Raw genomic sequence first — 24,058 nt, 5'->3', positions numbered from 1 at the left:
TGGAGACGGTAAGTGTGAGTGGCTAATACCAAGATCGTTGTGTCTTTCTAAGTATTAACGCACATCTGCGCACCCAGAGTACTGATTCTATAGGCAAAAGGTATAGCCATAAGAGGTATATTGTGCCGGTGTGCAAATCCCATGCTTATAAATGAATGTGATGCACTAGAATCAAACAACACATAAGTTAAATGTGAATCAATGGTGAACATACCAGCCATCACCGGTTCATTTTGCAATATTTCCTTAGCCTCCGTGAAATTAACCTGTCCAGATCAGCTGACTGGCACTTTCTTCTTGATCACTGTCCGCTTGATTAGCCTGGAGTTAGCTGATGGCTGAGCAAACCGGGCTGGCTGGTTTTGCGGACACTCCCGGGCATAGTGGCCTTCCTTGCCACATTTGAAACAAGCACCCGGCTTGTTTCCCTGTCCTAGATGAGGTGGGACCTACTGTCCCTGGGGCTACTGATGTTGCACCTGCTGAGTGGGTGCACGATACTGAGTGGAAAGAGCCTGGAAAGTCTACTGAGGCTGTCGAAACGAATGCTCGCCCGAAGATTGATAGGGCACCCATCTGACAACCTGTACTTTCTGGGCATGGGGGTGACTAGGAGACCCAGTAGCCACCTGCTTGTGCTTCCATTCTACCTGAGAGTCTCGCTGTAAGCCCTCCATGGCGATAGTAGCATTCATCATCGCCCCAAAGGTCTGATAGTTCCCAGTATATAACTCCTTTTGTAGGCAACAAGAGAGGCCACGATAGAAGCGATCCCTCTTCTCATCTGTATCAACATAGGTCCCAGCATACTGTGATAAGTGGTTGAACTTATTGACATAGTCCATCACAGACATACTCCCTTGCTGAAGGTCCAGAAACTTTGTCAACTTTCTGTTGAGAACACCAGCAAGAATATAATACTCTCTGAAGGCCGCCGTGAACTCCTGCCAAGTCACCCGATGATCCGCCTGCTACATGGCATTGAATGTATCCCACCATGCACTTGCGGACCCCAACAACTGTTGCACTACAAAGCGCACCTTCCGCTCATCGGTCACGGTGAGCAGCAGAAACTTTTGCTCTAGAATGCGAAGCCAATGCTCCTCATACAGGGGCTTAGCCATCGGTGTAAATGTGGGTGGGTGCATCTTTAAGATATCCTAAAAAGAGCAGGGTCCCTTAGGACCACGGGCACCACCCCCGTTCCCACCATTGCCCCCGTGGCCTCCACGGGTGAAGCCACCGATAGCCTGTGTCAGCAGCTCCATGGCACGGGTTGACTCACGACGAGCAGCCAACATTTTTGCCATCATCTCTACATGAGTCATCGAAGGCGGCAATGGTGGAGGAGGAGGAGCCAAAAGTGGAGCCTCATGGCTCTCCCCGTTGCCATGCACATTGCCCCGCCCACTTTCATCTTGGCCTTCGCCAAGACCGTGGCCCGCCCCGGCACTGGTTTTCCCATGACCAGACCTCAGGTTCATCTGTAACAGATAGGAACCATCCATTTAGAACAACCCTCTAGATCAGAAACAAGGGATTAGAGAAATGACAAGACATTTATTAAAGCATTCTTTTAGTTTATCTTATCAATTTACTAATCTAATTTATACGTGTAGGGGAAATTTAGTTTTAGCAAGATTCTCTTATCATGATGCATGCATCGGCCTATACGCTCACTCAAGCCGGAATATAGCGGCATTCGCAAAATTTCGGCACATTGCACACTCACTTTCCGTATGCTAAACGATTTCTTACGCAACGTAAGTCAGTGTACCTGTAGAAAACTGATTAGATAAAACCAATGCCGCTATCCTAGATAGACCATATTGCTAGGGCTTATACTTATTTATATAATTTTACCGCATCCTACTTTTCACAAAACTTTTGTTGGTCAATTTTTAAGTTTTGGAAAATAGTGATAAAACTCGTAGACTCATTATTGGCTCTAGTACCAACTGTGGCAGAACCGCCCAAAATAATACACTTACGGAGGCGCTCGTCTTCCACCAGACACTAAGCACCCCGAAAGCAAGCCACATCGGGCGGGTTCCGTCGGGCACACCCCAAGGGAGAGCCCAAAAGGTCCACATCTTTCCCCAAGGATCCAATAATGAGAACGAGTTACAATACTTAATCCATTTCATATATCCAGAGTTCTTAGAAATATATTATTATAGTATCAAATTCAGAGTGCGAAATATTAAACAACAGAATAATAAAAAACATCTATCGATAATGAACAAGGATCTATCTGTGCCCACTAGAAGAATCCTTCACACAATGGGTACTCCTCCAGTTGAACCTAGAATAGGGGTAAATAATCCCTGTGTACACAATGTACTCGCAAGACTTATCCGACTAGTGGGAATAATTTCCCGACTCCAAGGAATATGATAAGCTTTATTTTTTTGTTGGGTTTCTTTTTGCCGAAAGTAATGCTAATAGTGAATCCTTATTTATGTTATTATTAGCAGTCATGATTTATTTATTATCTCACCTTTCTATGTAAGCACCTGTTCTACTTTCAAGCAAGGGTTGAGCAATCAGTTCCATTTCATCACCTTTCATCTTTCAGTTCTTACTACGGTGCTAGAGTGTAGACAAGCCGTACCGGATTGCCCAATGATTCGCAAATCAATGCCCCCAGCTGGGTACCCTGAAAACACACGCCCCGCTTGTACCCCAGACACAAGCAGGACCAACCCATCACTCTCCTATCATGGGGTCTAGGTCCCCGTCCAAACTAGGACTCTAAGCCCCCTCTCCTGAGTCCTGGACTCAGTGCAGTGCTTAGATTTCCACCATCCCCACCTCCAATCAGTCGGTCCGGAAAGAGCTGGAACCCACGACAAGAGAGCAACAAGTCTTCCCTACGCCCATACCCAAGTATGTGCTCGGAATAATAAGTCTGTGAGTTGCCTAGAACCCAATGCAACGCCTGGTCCTTAACCGACATAGACAAAGAAAAAGTGTAACCAAGCTATGCCCTATTGGCCGCAGGACACAACCTCTTACACCCACCAATACCCAAACCATATCCCTGTCCGGTCTCCATTTTTCCTTTCCACCACTTTATCATGAGTGATCATAATTATCACCTATTGTGAGTAACAACATGTTACTCATGCTACCGAAACCCTGAGTATAGCAGCTAGTCGACCTATACTAGTAGGACTCATAGGTAGATATATCTATGCATGTAGTTTCCACAAAATGCCTGTAACGTAAATGCACATCATATATATTTTCAATAATCATTTGAAAATAGGGGTTATGCACTGGGGGCTTGCCTTGGGCAGGCGGTGTGTCAACAAAGTCAGCAACGAATGGCTCTAGGGCTCCCTCCTATACGAGAACCTCCTCCTTGTACTCCTTAATAATCTCCTCGTAGTCCTGTTCGTCCGTAGGCACGAACTCTACCAACTCGTGATCTACATGCATGAAATGATGATGCAACACTTAGTAATACGGCAACAACAACTCTTAAAATACGAATACACCTATCAAGCTACTAAGCTAGTTCTACCGGCTAAGGTGCTAAGTTACCTATTGTTATCACTAACAAGTATGAAACATGACATGTACTATCTTAGCAACTAAAGGTATTCTTACTCTTAATACCGATTTACTCTATATATGATAAAACAAGGAGTACTAGCTACTCTATTTATCAATCTACTCCAGGGCTACAAAAATTACAGTGAGTACATAAAAATCTAATGAACCTACTATAAAAATTTCATGGCCAAAGCTATCACCAATTTGCCATAAAAATTCCTACAAATATTAAGCTAAATAATACTAAGCTCTCCTAAATGAATTAATGAGTCTATCATTATCATAGATAACTATAAACTAACTACACCAATAGATAGATAGCATTTTTGTGAACCTAGCAAATTTTGTTTCACTATTTTTGGACATATATATAATTTACTATAATTTTTCAAAGTTTAGCTCAAAATTAAATTGAATAATCCTTTATTAATTCACTGGAAAAAGGAAACTGGAATCCACCGCGCAGCCCACGAGGGGGCGCGGCCTAGCCACGCGACGACGGCCCTCGACGAGAAGGCCCGCGTGCGCCAGTATATTTGCTGAAATGCCCTTTCTCTAATACCGAATCCAACCGAGGTCCACAACACTATTCCATCTATCAGCTATCTTACAATTCCGCCCCTCCCCCTTTCCTTCTTTACCACGACCATACCCTTGGGGCCCCCACGCGTGCACCGCGTGTGGCGGCGCTGGCACCGGGTGGTTACGCCAACCAGACCAGCCCTTCCCCGCCCTATCTAAGGAGCCGATACCTGCCTAGGCGCGAACATGAAGCACTAGGCGAAGAAAGCGCGAGCCAGGATGCCGTAGTAAAGCCGGTCCACGACGATGGAGCTCCTGCAATGGACGATGTGGTGGTGCACCGCGGTGGCAAGGCTGCGTCAGGGGTGGCTAGAGGGTGGTAGCGACTCAGCAAGGGTGCGCCGGGTGATGGGTAGGTAGAGGTGAAGCTGGCGGTGCAATGAAACAAACACATGCAGCTCTGGATTGGGGGTCTTGGCGTTGACACGTGCTGAGATGGACTTAACGACCCGACGAGAGGAAAGCTCCAAATTGGAGCCTGGCTCAGCGAGGATCACTACACGATGGGGTCGGGTGGCCGGCTGACTACACCGCGAAGCCATGGACTAAGTTAATTGGACCGAGGCGACTCCACCAAGCCGAATTGAAGGTGCGGGTCCAGCGACCATGGCGATAGAGGAAACAGGGGAGCATAGGCATGGCTCGGCTCGTTGCTGCCGTGGCAGAACGTGACTGTCAACTCGGTGCACAATCATGCACATGCTATAGGCCGTTGGAGAAATGGCCAAATGCACTCAGGGACGGTTGGCCGCATTGCCATAACTCGCAAGCCGATGGTGGCTCAGCCCTATGCACCACAGTGGATGGTACCGGCCAGGGGAGAGGCAGCAGCGTAGCATTGCATCTAGCGTGGATGTGATGGCAAGGTAGGTGGGGCAAGCCCATGCGCAGCAAGGTGATAGTGCGGGTAGGGCCATGTGCCGGACGCAACAGGCCAAGTGTGGTCCCGCGCGCACGGTCCCGCGTAGGCGAGCGCGAGGCGGCAGAGCGACTCAGCACACGCGGCCATGGCTAGCAGTAGCGTGGTGACGCGACGCACATAGGCAGCGACACATCGAAGTGGGTGGTAGCAAATTGGCCAGGGCAGTGGGCCCGTGATGACGGCGGTGGTGGTAGAGCGGCCAGACCCGCTGGGCGCAGTGGGCGCGCGCGTGCTTGAATCGCGTGCCCGAGGCGCGGCAACGACAGTGCGGCCTACGTGGCGGTGCATGTGTGCGCCCTTGGGCAAGCCAGTGCTACGACACCAAGCTGACCTGAGGCCTGGTGACCACGTCCAAACGCTGAAGCCGGCCGGGAACATGCCTTGCACGCTTTTTAAAGTGTCCCAAAAATCCATCTCAATGATCTAGTTGCTAAACCACCGATTTTACACTCGAGATGGCATGTCAAGCTATTAAAACAAACCCTAAGACCCTACCACTATTTAACTCGATTCTTCTACAAAAATTACCGAATGTAGCTTCGTCAAAGCGCTTTTCGACTTAGGAAATTCGACTAAGTCTCGATCGGTTTCACGTCAAATTCGATTTCTAAGCTATTAAGCATGCTAGCTAGTGAATCCTGTTCTCGACCGCAAGTATTTCACCGTCACCTATGAAGCTTATGCTACAAACTTTATTAAAGTGTCGTATATGCATTCTATAGTATTTTTGTTCAATAAAAATTCATTTAAACCCTAAGGGATACAACGCGACATGAAATATAACATTCGTTTCACGTTTCCGATAAACGTTTCAAGTTACGTACATTGCGTTGCACCCTATATTACACACATTTACACATAAATATGATGCTCATACAGTGTTTTAGCAAAAGACTATATAGTGTAACACCGAGGGTGTTACAACTCACGCTACCGAAATCCTGACCATAGCAACTACTTGACCTATGCTCGTAGGACTCATAGGTATGTATATCTATGCATATAGTTACCATAAAATGCCTATAACGTAAATGCACATCATATATATTTTCAGTGATCATTCAAAATAAGGGTTATGCACCGGGTCTTGCCTTGGGCAGGCGCGGTGTCAACAAAGTCAGCAACTGATGGCTCTAGGGCTTCCTCATGTACGAGAATCTCCTCCTCGTACTCCTGCTCGCCTGCAGGCATAAACTCTACCAACTCGTTATCTACATGCATGAAATAATGATGCAACACTTAATAATACGGCAACAACAACTCTTAAATAAGAATACATCTATCAAACTACTAAGCTAGCTCTACTAACTAAGACGCTAAGTTGCCTATCATTTCCACTAAACGGGTATGAAACATTTCATGTATTAACTTAGCAACTAAAGGCATTCTCGCTCTTAACACCGATTTACTATATATATAATAAAATAAGGAGTACTAACTACCATATTTATCAACCTATTCTAAGGCTACAAAAATTATAGTGAGCACATAATAATCTAATGAACCTACTGTAAAAATTTAATGGCTAGAGCTATTATCAACTTGCCAAAAAAATTCCTATAATTATTAATCTAAATAACATTAACACTTCCAAATGATTTAATGGACCTTAGCATCAACATAGATATATATAAACTAATCCTACTATCAGGTAGACCACATTTTTAGGAACTCAACATAATTTATTTCGCAATTTTTGGATACTTATATGAATTGATATTTATTTCCAAAGTTTAACTTAGAATGTAAATTATAAAGCTATTTCTATCTTCTATAAAATGAAAAATGAAATCAGCCCGCGTGGCCCATGAGCGAGCGACGTGACCCACTCCCACGCAGCACGTGTGCATGCGTGACCCACTGGCACGGCCCACGCGGGGCGCGGCCCAACCGCGCGGCAACGGCCCGTGACGGGGAGGCCCGAGCGCTCCGGTATTTTTGCGAAAACGACCCTGAGCTACCTGTGATTTCCCCTAGGGTTCGTAGCACTATTCCTACAGTCAGCCTTAAAGCAAACTAGCCCTCGGAACAATCCGTCTTTACCATGGCCAGGTCCTTGGGCACCCGCGCGCGCACCGGGGCGACATCGATGGCACTGGGCGGTCACACCGGCCAACCTAGCCCCTCCCCGCCCCCTCTAAGGGGCCGATGCTCACCTAGATGCAAACACGAAGCGGTGGGCGGTGAAGAGATGAATGGGGACACGGTCAGGAGCTCCCTCCACGGCGGCGGACAACCTGCGACGGCGGCAACCCTGTTCAGTTGAGCTCCGCCACCGGAGAAGAAATACGGACATCAGATAAGCATTAGGGTCTCACCGTGATCCTACCCAAAGTGGTGGTGCATTCGAAGACTGCCCTAGTCGAGCCAACCTCGTGCGCGCGGCAAGGCAACGGTGAGCCGCATAGGCACGGCCATGTCAGCGCCGCGAGGGAAGCAATGAGGGCACGACTAAGGTGTGCACACCGAGGAGGACTACGATACGGGGCTAGGGGTGCAGCCAATTTGGCTTAGAATGACAGGGTGGGTAGTGCCCACGGCAATGGCGGGCTTAGCCTTTAATGGCGCGATGGCGGATACCCGGCTCCAAATTGGAGCTTGCCCAGGTGCGATTGGACACGGTGCGAGGTTTGTCGGCTAGCAGGCTCAAAGACGGAGTCGGGAGCGCACCAAATTGAAGAGACATGACCCATCCATGCCGGATTGATGGCGCAGCCTAGCTGGCCTGGGCAGCAGAGGAGGGAGGGAAAAAGGGGATGGGACGCGGAGGGACGCGATGGCCGCACATGCGCAAGCACTGTGAGCCAACACAACCTGGAGGGGGGGCGTACCCACGTGCGGGCGGTGGTAGCGCAGCAGCGCGGCCGTGGTGCCTTTAATGGTGAAACGACACACGCGTGACCTCGGCAAGCCCACGTGCACGAATTCGTGACGACAACGACGCAGAGGCACAGGTGGGCCGACGGTAGCGTGCTGTGGCGCGGCGGTGACAACGCGGCGTAGCACGGTGATGGGACGGCGGTAGTGACATGGCAAGGCAGGCGACAGCGGACCGGCCAGGGCATTAGGCCCACGACGACAGTGGTAGGTAGAGCGGCCAGGCCAATCGGCTCCCAGTGACCCGTCAAACGCGGCGGTGCGCGGCGCGGGAGTGTGCGTGCTCTGCTCGTGCAACACGTGCTTGGGCACGGCAGCGGCGACACGGAGCCTGCGCGGCGGTGCGCATGTGCACGCGCTGGACGAGCCGATGCTGCGACGCCGAGTGCCGAGGCATGGTGACCGCACCCAATCGTTGAAACCAGCCAAGAGCATGCTGCACATGATTTTTAAAGCGCTCGAAAAATCTAACACGTTGATCTAATCGCCCAACCACCTATGCAATTCTTAAGAGGACATATTAGGCTACTAAAACAAGCCCTAAAACCACAGCACTCCTTAACCCAATTACTCTACAAAAATTGTCAAACACAGCTTTGTCAAACCATTTCTCAGACTTACGAAATCGACTAAGTCTTGATCGGATTCGCGTCAAATTCAATTTCCAACCTATTAGACCAATTAGCTAGTGAATCCATTATTCGACCACAGGTATTTCATAGTCATCTACAAGGTTTGTACTTCTAACTTTATTAAAGTTCTGTATATACGTTTTATGGTGTTTTTGTTCAATAAAAATTCGTGAACATGCGTAGTTGATAATTTCATACGTCACGAACAGCCTTTCGTTATGCATTTTCGTTGGTCGTTTTAAATTATGTAAATTGATTTACACCCTATATTACATACATTAACAGATAAATATGATGCTCATGTAGTGTTTTAGTAAACGATTTACAGTGTAACACCGAGGGTGTTACATTGGATTTGAAAGCTTGCACATATGCATGGATTAGAAATGTGGGAGAGTAATGCCTACCAAATGATGTTAAGGTATAAAGAATGAACCTTTGAAGCGTGATACCAATCGAAGTTGTCATTTGAACACCATTCTTAGCACCATGGTTTGCTAGATACCACTTGAAAAGCAAAAGACACAAGATACCTCGTGAGATCAACATTAGAAATAAGGTTCTAGTACTACTTGTAAAACCAATTCAAGTGTCTAGCTATCCTATGCATGCTAGTTTTCATTGCATCAATTATTTTCTACAATTTAGCATACACCACACAAGTATGGATATTTGAATTTAAAACTTATGCCATACAAGCAAACATATGTAATGTACATACAAATGCAACATACAAGTTTATGAGCTTGCTCCCCCTACTTGTGTGCTTCAAATTTTAATTGATCCCTTCCTTTCTCCTATCTTACTACCTTTGGGTTTCTCTCCCTCTTTCTTTGTGAATTACTTCTCCCCCTTTGTTATTGATGACCACAAAAAGGTGAGCTCAAATTTTAGATAGTTTGGGGTGAAACCATGTTATGTGAGGATCATTTTCCCATATTCGGTTCAATCTAGATCACTTGCAAAAGATATTTAACTCGGTTTGATCCAAGGACAAGCTTCTTCACATCTCATTCTAAGGGTTATCTTGACCATGTTGAGTTAAACACTTATAGCTCATTCATTTTTTTTTCAAAAAAAAAGTGAAGTCGTTTTTAAAGAAACCTAATCACAAATCTATTGGACCTCACAAATCATCCAAACACAGCTCTCAGCCCATTAAAACCTAGTCCGTTACATTGTCTTTATATGGCCTATGTATGAGGCCCAAAGGGCCCACCAGGTTTCTACCCCGTCTTCTTCTTCTGGTTCTGGGGCGACAAGGCCGTAACACTGGGCCCACGAGTCGGCTGATCCGGTGGGGCCTACCTGAGTTCTCGCCAGCGACGAGGCTCTCCTCCCCTCCCTGTCCAGCAGGCCTCGCCGTGGCCTCTCCGCCTGGATCGTCCCGTTCGTGCGGCGGCGTCCGAAGTCCGCTGCCGCCGTTTGACCCCGGATCTCGGTCGCTCCGCTGCCTCTGCTCCCGGCCACAGCCGCGCATTCCCCGCTGGGCGGGGCCCTACCTTCCTCTGCTGGTGTCTCCCGCAGCTCGCTCTGCCCCCATTTCCCAGGCGGGGGGAGGCTCGAGGTCGGGGCGGAGATGGGCGGCGTGCCCTGGAAGCGGGTGGAGCTCGCCGCGCTCGTCCTCTACGCGCTGGGCTTCTACCTCGTCGTGATCCGGAAATCGCTTCGCCTCTCGCACGGTACGGCGGCGGCGGCAGCCCTCACCCCCTCCCGTTACCTTCTCAGTCAGCGATTGCCGCTCGTCTCACAGCTGCTTCGCGGGTGGTGCAGATTACTCCGGGAGGCTCTACGGACTACGCCCGGGATCACTTGCGGGGCATCTGAATGTGCGTGACGCTTCGCCAGTCTCTCTGCTAGTGTTCTGTCTCTCATCAGAAGACTACCTAGCTGCCTGCTTGATCTCGTTGCTTTCTGTCGCAGGACCTGTCCGATGCGCAATGGAGAAACTTCCGCGGGAACTTGCCTATTCTGTCCGCTGTAATGGGAACATTTCTGGTATTAGTTAATGGACTGCGGTACTGCTATGGCCTGAAAGGCCGAGGGACCGCCCTGTTGTGGCTTGTGCTGTCCTTGAGCTATCTGTGTTATCTTCACGGTGCTTGGTATGCAACTCGCCAGCCCATTTTGGTTTGGCTTCTTTGCTGTTCCTCCTGTAATCTTCTAACTTGTTTGTCTTCATGGCAGTGTTGTCTTCATTCTTTTAATTTCATTGATTAATTACTCTATTGTCAAGGTCAGTGCTTACATGTTCCCCCACTGTTGCTTCAAACTGTCTTAGTCTTTTCCCCCATGTTGTTTGTATATATACAAAAAGTACTACATATACAGTTAGATAGAAGAATCTGATCTCATTGTCAGTACAACAAACAGTTACTGTTTTGTTTCAGAGTCGATGAACCTATTCTGGAAAATGTGTGTGGTCTGAATGTTGTGTCAAAAGCAGGAAATGACTCCAGTTATTGATACACATAATATCGAGTAGGCGGTAAACAGATTAAAGAAGTGGCCATATTGTAATTATGTGTTTTTAAATCTGTGAATTTATCATATCCATAATCCAGTGCACAATGCCACTTGGTTTGTTTTGTGACATCACTAACTGCTAACTAACATCAGATAAAACCAATCTTAAGGGATGTAGAGTGAGTAGATGAATGGATTTGGAACTTTTGCTACCGTAATTTTGGTTAATATCTGTTTCATTCTCTGGCTGATCATAGTTCTACATTTTGCAGCTATTTGCTCATTATAAGTATTGCACAAGCCTCATTTGGAGCTTCAACTTATCTGTTCTTGTTCTTAACCGAGTTTATGAAGGCTATTCATTCTCATTGTTCGGGTTAGATTCTTTATGCTGCTGCTTCATCTTCCCCTCCTTTTTTTTTCTCGAATGATGTAGGAGGATTTTTTTCTAAAGTCTCTTTTCATTTTATTTGATGAGATCTAACTTTCATATTGAAACAGGCAAAATCTGGCTTTTCTAGACAATTATCGGGGTACATTTCGATGGCACATATGCTTCAATTTTGGTATGCTTCACCTTATGTTGTCTTATACAGTTATACTCTTATTTGATCGAAATAATCTTTGTATTCTGTGCATTTGTATATAGAAGTTTACTTTAGCTCTTCAAATTAGTTTCTCTTCAGATCTGGGAAGCCATGAAAGATTTTGTTTTGACTTAAAAAGGACTAGTGTTTTCATTTTTTTTCTTGAGGTATGTTTTAGATTTGTTGGTCTTGGTCCACAGATTATCAGCTATGGATAATTATTATCCCAATTGATATGAACATGTTCCCAGAATACCATGTTACTAACCTTTGGAATTTGAGAAGATAATCACTCCATTAGTGGAGATCACTATATATAGAGAGCCTCATGGGCCATATGGGCCTATATTAGATGGGCCTTCATATACTTTACACCCCCCTTCAAACTTAAGGTGGAAGTGGAGGATCTGAAACATTGAGTTTGAGCAAGTGAAGCCGATGCTGCTCTCGAGTCTGTGCTTTAGTGAAGAAATCAGCCAACTGCAGCTCAGAAGGCACATACTGAAGAGCAATGGTTTTCTGATGACAATGAGACCGAGTAAAGAAAGCATCAACACCAATATGTTTAGTAAGTTCATGTTTCACAGGATCATTGGCAATTTGTATAGCTCCTGTATTGTCACAGAGAAGAGGTGTGGCGATATCACAAGAAATCCCAAAATCAGCCAACAACCATCGAAGCCATACAATCTCTAAAGTAGTATTGGCAAGTGCTCGAAGTTCTGCCTCTGTACTAGAGCGAGATACAGCTGCCTGCTTCTTGGACTTCCATGCAATAGGAGAGGAGCCAAGAAGAATACAATATCCTGTGATGGAACGACGATCCGTTGGGTCACTCGCCCAAATGGAGTCCGAGTAAGCATGGAGCTGAAGCGGACTATTACGGGCATAGAATAAACATCGAGATGGTGTCCCCCTTAAGTACCGTAGCACATGAAGTAAATGCCCAAAATGAACAGAAGTGGGAGCACTCACAAACTGACTCAAAATATGGACTGCATGAGCAATATCCGGTCTGGTAACAGTCAGATAAACAAGGCTACCCACAAGGTGTCTATATCTAGAGGGATCCGGAAGAGGTGTACCATCAGTAGGACGAAGTTGCAAGTGAAGATCCATCGGTGTAGCAGTCGTCCGATTGTCAGTGATACCGGAACGAGCAATAAGATCTTGTATGTACTTGGTCTGAGAAATATAGTATCCATTGGCACACTGCTTAACCTCAATGCCTAAGAAATAGCTGAGAGGACCTAAATCGGACATTTGAAAGTGCTCACCAAGCTGCTGTTTCACAAGAGAAATGTGTTCCACATCATCACCCGTAATCAATATATCATTAACATATAGAAGAAGCAAAGTACGACCACGTGGTGAGAGATGAATAAATAGAGCAGGGTCATGATCACTAGGTGTGAAACCAGCTGTCTTTATCACTGATGCAAAACGTTCAAACCAAGCACGAGGATCCTGTTTAAGACCATATAAAGCACGGCGAAGTCGACAAACAAAGCCTGGAGGAGCATCAACACCTGGAGGTGGATGCATATAAACTTCTTCATTCAAATCACCATGAAGAAAAGCATTCTTAACATCCATCTGAGATATGGCCCAAGAAGATGAAGCAGCCACTGCGAGTAAAGTACGAACAGTGGTCATGTGAGCAACAGGGGCAAATGTCTCGTCATAATCAACTCCTGGAGTTTGCTAAAACCCGCGTGCAACAAGACGGGCTTTGTATCTCTCAATAGAACCATCTGACTTGGTTTTAATCTTAAAAACCCACTTACTGGTGATCGGTACAGCATGTGAAGGTAGTGGGACAAGCTCCCAAGTGCCTTGAAGATCAAGAGCAGCAAGCTCCTCGGACATAGTAAGCTGCCATTCTGGAATACTAGAAGCTTCTTGATAAGTGGATGGCTCATCAACAACAACACTTGCACGTGGAAATCCCAACTTGTCAGGAGGCGCAATAGTAGCACGATTTCGTTGATTATATCGTGGACCAACCTGTGTCTCATCAGAAATAGCACACGGCTCATCAGAATTAGTAAAATCAGCAACACTGGGAGCGTCAGGACTGGCTGAGGAAGTGGGAATAGGATGTTTAGGACGACGAGAGTAGGTCTTTGTAAATGGTGGATGACGTGGTGGTGATGCAGGAAGGATGGGTGGCTGATTATCAACAAGAGGAGGTGGAGGAGGAGGTGATGGAGGTGGTGGTGGAGGTGTGTCTAGAGACAAAGGAATATGAATGAGTGGACTGGAAGGGGACACACATTGTGGACTGGCATCATCACAGCCTGAAATAGGAGGAAGGCACATAAAGGAGGTGGACTCTGTAGGAGCATATGATGCCTTTGTTGAGGAGCTATAAAAGAAAGGACGATCCTCAACAAAGGTGACATCACGGGAGATACGTATACGACGAGAAGAGGGATCATAGCAACGATAACCCTTGTGCTCAGGACTATATCTCAGGAAAACACACTCAACCGACTGAGCAGTCAACTTTGTTCGCTCACGAGGAGCAAGCAGAACATAGCGTAGGCATCCAAAAACTCGAAGATGATCATAGCGAGCAGGAGTCCCGAAAAGAACTTCACCAGGACACTTGCCAGACAATTTGGATGATGGTTGCCTATTAATAAGATACACAGACGTCGAAACAGCCTCTCCCCAAAAGTGTGAAGGAACAAAAGAAGCAATCAAAAGTGTGCGAGCTGTTTCTATCAGATGACGGTGTTTGCATTCAGCAACCCCGTTTTGAGCATGGGCACCAGGACACGAAAGCTGAGTAAGAGTACCCTCAGAGTCCAGAAACTGGCGAAAGGCAGTGGATAAATACTTTCCACCAGAATCAGAACGAAAAACTCGAATCGGGGTAGAAAACTGAGTGTGTACCATGCGAGCAAAGGTTTGGTAAATAGAGCACAACTGAGATCGATGTTTCATGAAGTAAATCCAAGTATATCGAGAATGATCATCAATGAAAATAACATAATATTTATGACCACCCTTTGTAGCAAAAGGTGCAGGACCCCATACATCAAAATGAATAAGATCAAAAGGTTTAGCAGCATGAGAATCACTAATAGAATATGGGAGTTGTATCTGTTTCCCAAGCTTACAACCTTTACATGGAAACTAGACTCGATGGATGTGGGACCTAAACAACCCTTATTTATTAAATTAGACAAACGAGACCCACATAAATGACCAAGACGGTGATGCCACTTGGCGAAGGACGAGGTAGATGGCGATGATGATGAAGCGGCTGATGACACATGAGCGGAAATGTGAGGAAGACGCAAGGTGTCGAGGACGTAGAGGCTAGATGAGCCCCTACGGCGATGGCCAGTCCCAAGTACAGTCCCGGTTCGATGATCATAAAACAAGATGAGTCATCAAATCCAACAAAACAGTTATGGTCAGCAAGTTGACCAACAGAAAGAAGGTTCATAGACAACTGAGGTACAAAAGAGACATCAGGAACAGAAAAATAAGAATTGAAAAGAGAACCCTGATGTGTGATATAACAGGATGCACCATCTGCTGTCTGAATAGAAGCACCATCGGCAACAGGCTTGCAGGCAACAAGCTGAGACTGATCAGATGTGACATGGAAAGAAGCCCTGGAATCAAGCACCCAAGACGAAGAGGCAGAACCACCACCAGCAGCAGCAACTGACACAGATCCTCTAGGAGTGGAAACTGTACCACGACCCCTAGTGGTGCGAGCAGCGCGACGAGCACGGAATTCAGCCAATTTCTCCGGATGATGCAAGAAACAATTATCTGGAGTATGACCAGTTTTGCCACAATGCGGACAAGGCTCCAGAGATCCCTTTGGTGTACTGAACTTCTGAGAAGCAGCCAACACACTATGAGACACATGCATGGAAGAGGTCAGAGATCGGAGACGTCTCTTCAGCAAGCAAATCTGATATTGCCTTTGTCATGGTTAGAGTGGAAGAATCGTGAAGCAACCGAGTACGTATGGAATCAAATTCTGCTCTAACACCCATGACAAAACGATAAGTAAGGAACTTTTCAATAAATTTGTGGGCTGGACAACCAGCAGCTGTACACGCAGGCACCATAGAGGTCAAGGATCCCATCAGACGACCAAAAGCTGAGTAGTACTCATCAACAGACATGTCTTGCTGCTCAATAACATGAGTTTGCTGCATAAGAGTGTGCAAAAGAGCACCACTGTCCTGAACATAGCGACCCTTCAAGCATGACCAGATAGCCTTGGCTGTTTTGCACTTGAACAGACTCATAATCTTGGATTGCTTAGTACTGTTGACCATGGCAGCCATCACCTTGCCATCATTGATCTGCCAAGTTTTGACATCAGCAGCATTACTCTGATCTTGCTGAAGCGCAGGAGGATCATCAGCGAGATGAAAAAGCAGTTTCCACACAAAATGCCCACTCCGGGTAATTCTGACCATCAAGGGTAATATTGATAACAATAGTGTTGAGCTGAGACATGACTGAAAACGTCTAGCAGCTGACCAACAGGGAGAAAAATATGTTACCACTGTGCTTGGAAGCAGCAGGGATGGTCTCTGCGGAAGCAGAGGATGAAGCAGCGGGAGATGGTCTCTGCAGAAGCAGAGGATGAAACCGGTTGCAACACGAGTCCAAATCTCCACGAGTAGACGACGCCCAGATGGAGGAGCCGAGCAGACGACACCCAGATGAAGGAGCCGCTGCGGAAACAGAGGAGCAGACGACGGCCAGATGGAGAAGCCGAGCAGACGACGCCTAGATGGAGGAGCCGTTGCCTGCGGAAGCAGAGGATGATGGACGAATGGCGGAGCCCTCCCCAGACGGAAGCAGAGGAGATGGGCGAACGGCTGCGAACGTCGGACGGGCATTCGCGACGAGCGGAGGCGACCCCGACGGACGGCGCGGACGGGATGTACGCGGATGAAGTACGCCCGCGACGACAGGATCCGTGACGTCAGACGGGCCGCTCGTCAGGCGCGCTTGCGGGTCGAGGATCGCGCAGATGAATACGGTCGAGGCAAACAGCCCCGCGCGTGATGATTTGACCGTGGAGGCGAACGGCGATGGGCCGATCCAGAACAGAGGAGCCGCGAGGGGCAGCAAACGACAGCACACGCGAAGGACGTGCGATGGCCGGAAAAAATGGATCTTGGGTGATTAGGGATCAGATTAGCCCTAATTCGACCCCTAAACCTTGCTTTGTTACCATGTTACTAACCTTTGGAATTTGAGAAGATAATCACTCCATTAGTGGAGATCACTATATATAGAGAGCCTCATGGGCCAAATGGGCCTATATTAGATGGGCCTTCATATACTTAACATACCAAACCCCATGGCTTATTAAAACTTTTAAACCATTGAATTAAGAAACGAGATACTCGCTTTGCCGTTCAATGGAACTATTCATTCTCTCGATGCTGTGAGGTCAGATGCCATTGATCTGGGCTACTTTATTTTGGTGATTATCTTGCAACATGCCTAAAGCTAAGGCATGTATTGTCTCAAGTTGCATTAGGCTTTATCCATCTATCACAAGAGTTGCTTTGTATTCATTTTGTCATAAGTATTTTGCCAATTTTTATACTCAGTTAGACATCTGCGTTTATGTGACATCAAGTATGTCTAGTTTACTTGATTCAATATTGGCAACTTTCTAATTTCCTGTGGCAGTTGTATTACGGATGATTAGCTTTGGATGTGATTACTGCTGGACAGTTCATTCTTCTCACTTTGATTACAAGGTACTATGTTCCCTAATGACATACCTTTTCCTGTACATGTTAATTTTTCAGCATCAGATCTTTAATGTTTGAGAAAGTTGATCTGTCTAGCTTGACATACTTGTTGGACTGTAGTGTATCTGATATCTGACAGAATCTGTATGAAAGTCAGGTTTCAAAACAATGTTTGGAATCGGGCTTATTTTGTAAAGGAATATTTTTTGCTCATAGTTGTCATGGATATCTGCATCTCTATATTTTCTTAACTGTACCTTTGATATAGTCATATGTGTTGATGTACCAGCTTTCATATACACAAAATGCACTATCTTGCTCAATACTGTAGTATACTGACATCAGCACTCTCGGTACAGAAACATATGCAAAGATGTCAGGTTTGTTATTCTGGCAAAACATGCTACTTTGCTTTGCAGGTATTTTTATTCGTCCAATTTTTCTTGTATCTATTTTTGCTTAATGTGCTAAGGTGGTACATGATACACCACTGTTAGTTCTAGACACATATAAGAGGTTGTTCATGAGAACTGGATAATTACATGGGCAAGAACAAAACTAGTATGTTTTTAATCTAGATATGTTAATAATTACTGGGCTAGCCCCTATTATTTTGCTTATCGACTGACTGACATAGGGATTTGTTTGGGGAGAGGAATAAGGCCTCCCAAGTAAAGATATGCGGAAGAATACTTACTAAGGAATGACTAGTTTCTGCTAACAGGTTGGCCTGTTGGTGAATACATCTTCTAGGTTGTCTGTAAAGTGGGCCGGTTGGTCCTGACATTTTTTTTATAGTTTGCACTATGGTATATTATTATATATTTTGTTGATTTTTATTTAGCATATGTTACTATTTAGCTTAATCAATTCCTTATGAAGATGAACGATATGTCTATATCTGTTTTTCGTTCCGGTGATAGAAGTAATGTCCTTGGCAGGAAAGGGGGCTCAGTGTTGACAGGTACACTTTCCTCACGTATTTATGCTACTTGACATACGCTCCACTCTACATTGCTGGTCCTATTGTTGGATACAATGCCTTTGCTGCTCAGGTTGGTTTTTTTTCCCTATAGGTATTTTTTTTTATTGAATCTGTTTTGTTATCAAGGTGAAAGCAGAAGAAACACTTTAGAATGATATTTCATGTATGAGTTATGCTTTAAGAAATGAACACCATTTTTCCATGATGAACATATTCTTAGTTTGTATTGTCAAATTGCTTTATAAAAAAATGGTGTAACCAGTGCTGAAAGCTATCAGACAAGGTGGGGTCTGGGGAAGGGAATTTCTAGACTGCCTTACACAGTTACACTTGCATATTTTTGCAAGGAGGTTGTAGTTTTTAGTTTTGTACCATTCAGCATAATGATATCAACTGGTATATGGTACCCAGTAAGTTCCCTTCTATCTATTCTTGCACACACCTTGCCATATAAGCTGTAGAATTTCTAAAATGGAGTTCAAAGGAGATAGGCCAATCTATAGCGTGGCAGATGTTTAGTCTGGAACTCTGGATTTCCTTTCAAGACAAAGAATGAAAGAAATATGGAAGGCATTTTCAATTTGAATTTGGATATGGCTAATTGTAATATACCATTGATCATCATGAATTCCAGTTTTTATTTAAGTTACCTCATATTTTCTGGGCAACTTAAGAAATTGCATGCAGAGTTTTGGAGATAAATTTCAGTTGTGTTTCTAATTCATGTAGCGGTTTAATAGTAGCGTTCCATAGAAATGTCCTAGTAGTTATGCATACTAACCTGTTTGTGATGTAGCGATCTTGCAGTTAGAGGTACCTCAGAAAAATTATTCATTTGCACAAATATCTTTGTATGGCCTGAGGTGGATCTTAAGTTTCCTCATTATGGAAGGCATGACACACCTTTTCCACTACAATGCCTTTGTAGTAAGGTATTTGCTTGTCTTCATACTATGTGGTTAACTTTTTATTCCTTCCTATAATGGCTATATACGATATTCTGAAATTTGAATTAAATATTCTGATGACAGCCGATTATGGCAGAACTTATCCCCATTTGAGATCTTCATCATCAGTTATGGGGTAAGATTATATTGTACATTCTCATAAAAAAGATCACATTATAACTTCATACATATTATATTTCCTGTAAGTGCTCAAGGCCTTACTTCTGAGTTTGTCACTTATGGAATTTTATTTGTCTCCTTTTTAGTCAATGTGAAGCAGTATTTGCATTGTTCCTTATTTGTTAGATTTTGTTAATTGATTACCTGTATATAAGTTTTCTTACACCACCTATCAGAGCATCATGGCTTTTCATTTTTGTATTACTATCTGGGTTGGTTTTATGTCCAACTTCAGTAAGTGTTATACCTCTGTTCTTAGCTAACATTCTGTAGCTGCTTTGTTGGCTTGGTTCATTTGGTTAATAATCAAACTCATTGGCTTCTCAAACTTTTCAATGTAGGTATTAAACTTTATGTGGTTGAAATTCTTTCTTATTTGGCGCTACTTCCGGTTTTGGTCACTGGTACTTCAATATTTAAATTTTGTATTCAGCACTACTCTGACGTACAGTATTATATGTTTATTTGTCTCGAACAATTATTTATGTAATGGATAGCGTCGGTATCGACACAACTTTGTTCTGATCTCAGCATCTGTTTCATGTTATTTTTTGATAAAATTTAAAGCTGAGCAATTCATCTCAGGTTGGAGGAGTTGAGACACCTGAAAACATGCCTAGGTGCATAAATAACTGCCACGATCTGGAGAGTTTTTGGAAAAGCTGGCATGCTTCTTTTAACAGATGGTTGGTTAGGTATGTGTCAGGTGGTTTAAATCTGTTCTGGGCGGCCACATATATCTCCTGGGGACCTTTGTATTTGTCTTGTCTTTTCTTTTTTGGTTTTGCTTGAAGTAATACATAGTTCATTTCTGGTTATAGCTTCACAATTCTTTGATTGATGCACATGGAAGCTGCAGCAAATGTTTAGTTTATAGTTTTGCACCCATTTACACCATATTTTTGAATCCCATGCATGAAGCTTGTATATAGAGTTGGTACATGTCTATACTAATAGAGTTGGTACATGGACCAATATACAGACATTGATTAGGCCATGTTGCTTTGTTTGATTGGCCTCTTGGTTATTGCAGGTACTTGTACATTCCTCTTGGTGGTTCTCGAAGAAAGCTACTGAGTATCTGGGTGATATTCACGTTTGTAGCAGTGTGGCATGATTTGGAATGGTAGCTTCTGCAGAATTTTACAGTTGACATGCTTGCTTACTGTGTTGATACATCAGATGTAATGACTTGGATTGTTCTATTCGATTGCCTAAACAGGAAACTCGTTTCATGGGCGTGGTTAACTTGCTTATTTTTTGTTCCAGAGATATTGGTCAAATCTCTGTCCAACAAATTTCAGGTAAAGTTTATTTAGAGAACTGTGATCTGTAGACCTGCTGTGGCTGCAGTTCATCTGCCTCTTAGAAGTTACTACAATCTAGTTTAAAAATTTGTAGAACAGCTACATCAAGATACTAAATTTACTTAAAACATATCAAGTTGTCTTTGTTTGAGAAAATCGATCCATTTTGTAGTTTTGATTTGAGTCAAGGATGGTATATTTATTGAGGATCCAAATAACTCCATGCCAATATATATGGTATAAAAAAGATTTCAAGATATCCGCTGGAATGATTTTTCTAAGATGCGTGGATATTTCGGCATTCTTGTAAAATGTTTCATGGAAATTTAACAATGCTACCATCTAATATATATTCATTTTTTTTTTGCAGGCAGGTAGTTCCCTTGGGATCCTTGTTCATCGTGAATTTAAAGCAATTGCTGGTGCTGTGACAATCAGCTGTCTTATGGTATGTTCTATATCTGTTTCTGCATGCGCAGCTAAAAGAATGCATGCGATTATTACCTGATCTCCTAGTAGCAATAAAAGAATCGAAGATGTTGAACAATACATAACCAAGAAAATACTAGAAGAATTCATGAAATCATTCATGTAATATTTAATGAAAAATTCAAATATGGCATGATCATTTGGACAATGGCGGGTATAAAGGAAATCCAGCTGTACATCACATCAGCCATTCATACATTGTTACATGTCAATGCTATTTCTGAGATGTTTCGTGCACAGGTGGCAAACCTTGTCGGTTATGTTGTGGGACCATCTGGGATTAAAGTTCTGATCTCAAAAATGGCTGGGAAGGATGGTGAGTTGCGATTTCACACCCATAACGATTGATGAATTTCATATGTTCTACATTCCCATGGTGAATCAGATGTACATGGTCCAGTGACCTTTGTGGTTAATATACACGTTCCCATTTTGCAGCCATGCCTGCCCTTGCCTTCATATTTACTACCTTCTACGTGGGTGTTAAGGTGATCACTCACTAATCAATTTCGTTCACCATTTGTGCCCTCTTTTACTGATAGCTGGTGACATGATTGCAGCTTATGTTCCACATACGTGATGAACGCACGTGCCAGGGGTGATTGGATGGAGCTGAAGATCATGTCTCCAGTTTTTACCCATATGCTTACACGTTCAAGCAAGTAGTTTATCTTTTCTTGTTTGGTCTGTTCTGGACACTTTTAGCAGAGCATCAGCTATTGTAGGCGTTGATTTCTGATTTTGCTGTAGGATAGAGAGGTAAGGAGCTTACTGATCTGCCTGATGAATTGACGACACAAGTCGAGTTGTAACCATGATTTCTATTTGACAATATACCCGCGATGGGTAAGCGTAACTCAATTTTTGAATCTTGAATCCAAAATGAATGTGATTGTTAAATAACTCGAAATGAATGTGGAGAGGTAACCTGTGCTGGAGAGGAGCGACAAGCTGGAAGCGTCTCCCAATCCTACTGCAAGTGTGCAACAACACACCGCCTCTTGAAACAGTTAAGTCATCCGGTCTGTATTAAACTAGCAAATTTGATTGACGGACTCAAGGTCTTCGGTCTTGGCAGCAACAGAGGTCAAGATTAGGTAAAGTACAAATATGAGGATGACCGCTGTCAAGATTAGGTCAAGTGGTCAAGATTAGGTAAAGTACAAGCATGAGGACGTGAGGCCTGTTCTTAATAAACCCCGTATGGCCTCACCACAGCACATCCAGTTCTCACACCATCACCCAGCCACGCAGAACCAAGCAGATTTGTAAGGCATCGTTGGTCCCTGCTGGCTAGCTTTAGGTTAGTGTTCCTACTGGCATCTCTTCTTCTATAGCTTTTCTCCTGGCTGCAATTCTGTCCTGCGAGTGAACATCCTGCCGGGTATGCATCTATGCTTTGCCTTGCAGATCACAGGTGTACTATCCAAGCAAGCAACCCTCGGTGAAAAACTGAAAATGAATATACATATACTGCTGCCCTTGCTGCTCTTGTGTTACGGAGGAGTTGCTAACATCCATTGCTCGAGAGTTCATGAGAGCAGCCAAGCTCTTCGCTCATTGCTGCATTTCAAGCAGGGTGTCACCAGAGATCCATATGGAGTCTTGAGAAACTGGAACACGAGCTTCCACTTCTGCCGGTGGAATGGTGTTAGGTGCACCTCGACGCGACCATACCGTGTCTCGCAACTCAGCCTCCATGGTCTACGGTTGTCAGGCCAAATCAGCTCTTTCCTTGGCAACCTTACTTTTCTTGAGTATCTTGACCTCTCTAAAAATAACTTTGTTGGTCCCTTACCTCCTTGGCCGCCTGCAACATCTTCAGTACCTTATCTTGTACGACAACAATTTATCTGGGATCATTCCAGATTCACTTACTAATTGCTCCAACTTGTGTGACGTATTTTTATCTTCGAACTTGCTAGTGGGTTCAGTCACTCCGAAATTAGGCCTACTATCAAATCTACGATGTCTCGATTTGGGTTCAAATCAACTCGAGGGAAGAATTCCTGATGATCTTGGCCAATTGGTGATTTTAGAAGTCTTGAGCCTAGCTGACAATAGGCTTTCAGGTGAAATTCCACATGCCTTCTTTAGTCTATCTTCTCTGCTACGACTTTCGTTGGCTGGAAATGTCTTGTTAGGACAAATTTCACGGGGCATAGGGAATCTTAGTGCCTTATATTGGTTGTTGGTTGGATTTAAGTGAAAACAATTTTAGGGGTACGATTGAAGGATTGACCGACAACCTAACTCAGTTGCAACACCTCGACTTACATGGAAATGAACTAGAGGGTCCCATACCAGCCACCCTGGGAAATCTTCCGCGCCTGAGTGAGTTGTACCTTAACAACAATAATCTTCAAGGTTATATACCCTAGAACATTGAAAGCCTTCAACAACTTGTAATGACCATATATATAGCCACAGCAATGTATACAAGGTAACATAAATGGTACTACCTCTCAGGTCAACTAAAATTGCAGCTACAGACAATAATACTGACTTCCTTTTGTAGTGACCTACATAACTTTCAGACAATAATACTGACTAAAATCTGGAGGGAAGTAACATAACTCTGGATAGCAAACTTAAACAGCCGAGTGACCTACATGTTAATTTTATCAGACAAGATTAAGAGGAAAATGCCATATACTTTTGGCCAGTACTAACAGTTAACCCTCCTGATGGATCGAAATTACCACACCTTTTATAGGAATGAAACATTCCAGCATCTTTCGATAGCCAGAGTCTGAACTATTTCACA

General features: G+C 44.4%; 2 protein-coding genes across 3 annotated transcripts; one reads left to right on the top strand and one right to left on the bottom strand.

Annotated features, from left to right (window-relative positions):
- Nucleotides 1-9,813: 9,813 nt before the first annotated feature.
- On the top strand, nucleotides 9,814-22,152 carry LOC136514160 (membrane-bound O-acyltransferase gup1-like). 2 transcript variants are annotated; one of them, XM_066508152.1, is made up of 19 exons: nucleotides 9,816-10,256; nucleotides 10,348-10,403; nucleotides 10,498-10,679; nucleotides 10,762-10,810; nucleotides 11,313-11,416; nucleotides 11,542-11,606; nucleotides 17,319-17,389; nucleotides 17,743-17,802; nucleotides 18,325-18,438; nucleotides 19,176-19,300; nucleotides 19,400-19,451; nucleotides 19,837-19,899; nucleotides 20,081-20,190; nucleotides 20,529-20,621; nucleotides 20,718-20,799; nucleotides 21,173-21,250; nucleotides 21,532-21,607; nucleotides 21,730-21,779; nucleotides 21,852-22,152. In XM_066508152.1, exons 1-19 carry the CDS (start codon nucleotides 10,154-10,156, stop codon nucleotides 21,891-21,893), a joined length of 1,575 nt encoding a protein of 524 aa, XP_066364249.1. In that variant the 5' UTR covers nucleotides 9,816-10,153; the 3' UTR covers nucleotides 21,894-22,152. The 2 variants fall into 2 exon arrangements, with proteins under 2 accessions (XP_066364250.1, XP_066364249.1); XM_066508153.1 differs by lacking the exon at nucleotides 17,743-17,802 and having other exon boundaries at nucleotides 9,814-10,256.
- On the bottom strand, nucleotides 11,626-13,692 carry LOC136514161 (uncharacterized mitochondrial protein AtMg00810-like). The gene has a single exon (XM_066508154.1). The coding sequence runs from the start codon at nucleotides 13,281-13,283 to the stop codon at nucleotides 12,015-12,017; it is 1,269 nt and encodes a 422-aa protein (XP_066364251.1). The 5' UTR covers nucleotides 13,284-13,692; the 3' UTR covers nucleotides 11,626-12,014.
- Nucleotides 22,153-24,058: the final 1,906 nt, after the last annotated feature.

This window comes from Miscanthus floridulus, chromosome 16 (genome assembly GCF_019320115.1).
Source record: "Miscanthus floridulus cultivar M001 chromosome 16, ASM1932011v1, whole genome shotgun sequence".
NCBI lineage: Eukaryota > Viridiplantae > Streptophyta > Magnoliopsida > Poales > Poaceae > Miscanthus > Miscanthus floridulus.
The sequence above is the reverse complement of the archived record's forward strand: the minus strand, read 5'-3'. Positions and strand labels throughout refer to the sequence as shown.

What these genes read in the sequence shown, in the direction of transcription:
- LOC136514160 (XM_066508152.1), top strand. Translation starts at nt 10,154, where the DNA reads ATGGGCGGCGTGCCCTGGAAGCGGGTGGAGCTCGCCGCGCTCGTCCTC. An exon ending in CTTCTCACTTTGATTACAAG is followed by an intron (nt 17,390 to 17,742) that starts GTACTATGTTCC and finishes CTCTCGGTACAG; the next exon opens with AAACATATGCAAAGATGTCA. An exon ending in CCTTCTACGTGGGTGTTAAG is followed by an intron (nt 21,780 to 21,851) that starts GTGATCACTCAC and finishes ACATGATTGCAG; the next exon opens with CTTATGTTCCACATACGTGA.
- LOC136514161 (XM_066508154.1), bottom strand. Translation starts at nt 13,283, where the DNA reads ATGACCACTGTTCGTACTTTACTCGCAGTGGCTGCTTCATCTTCTTGG.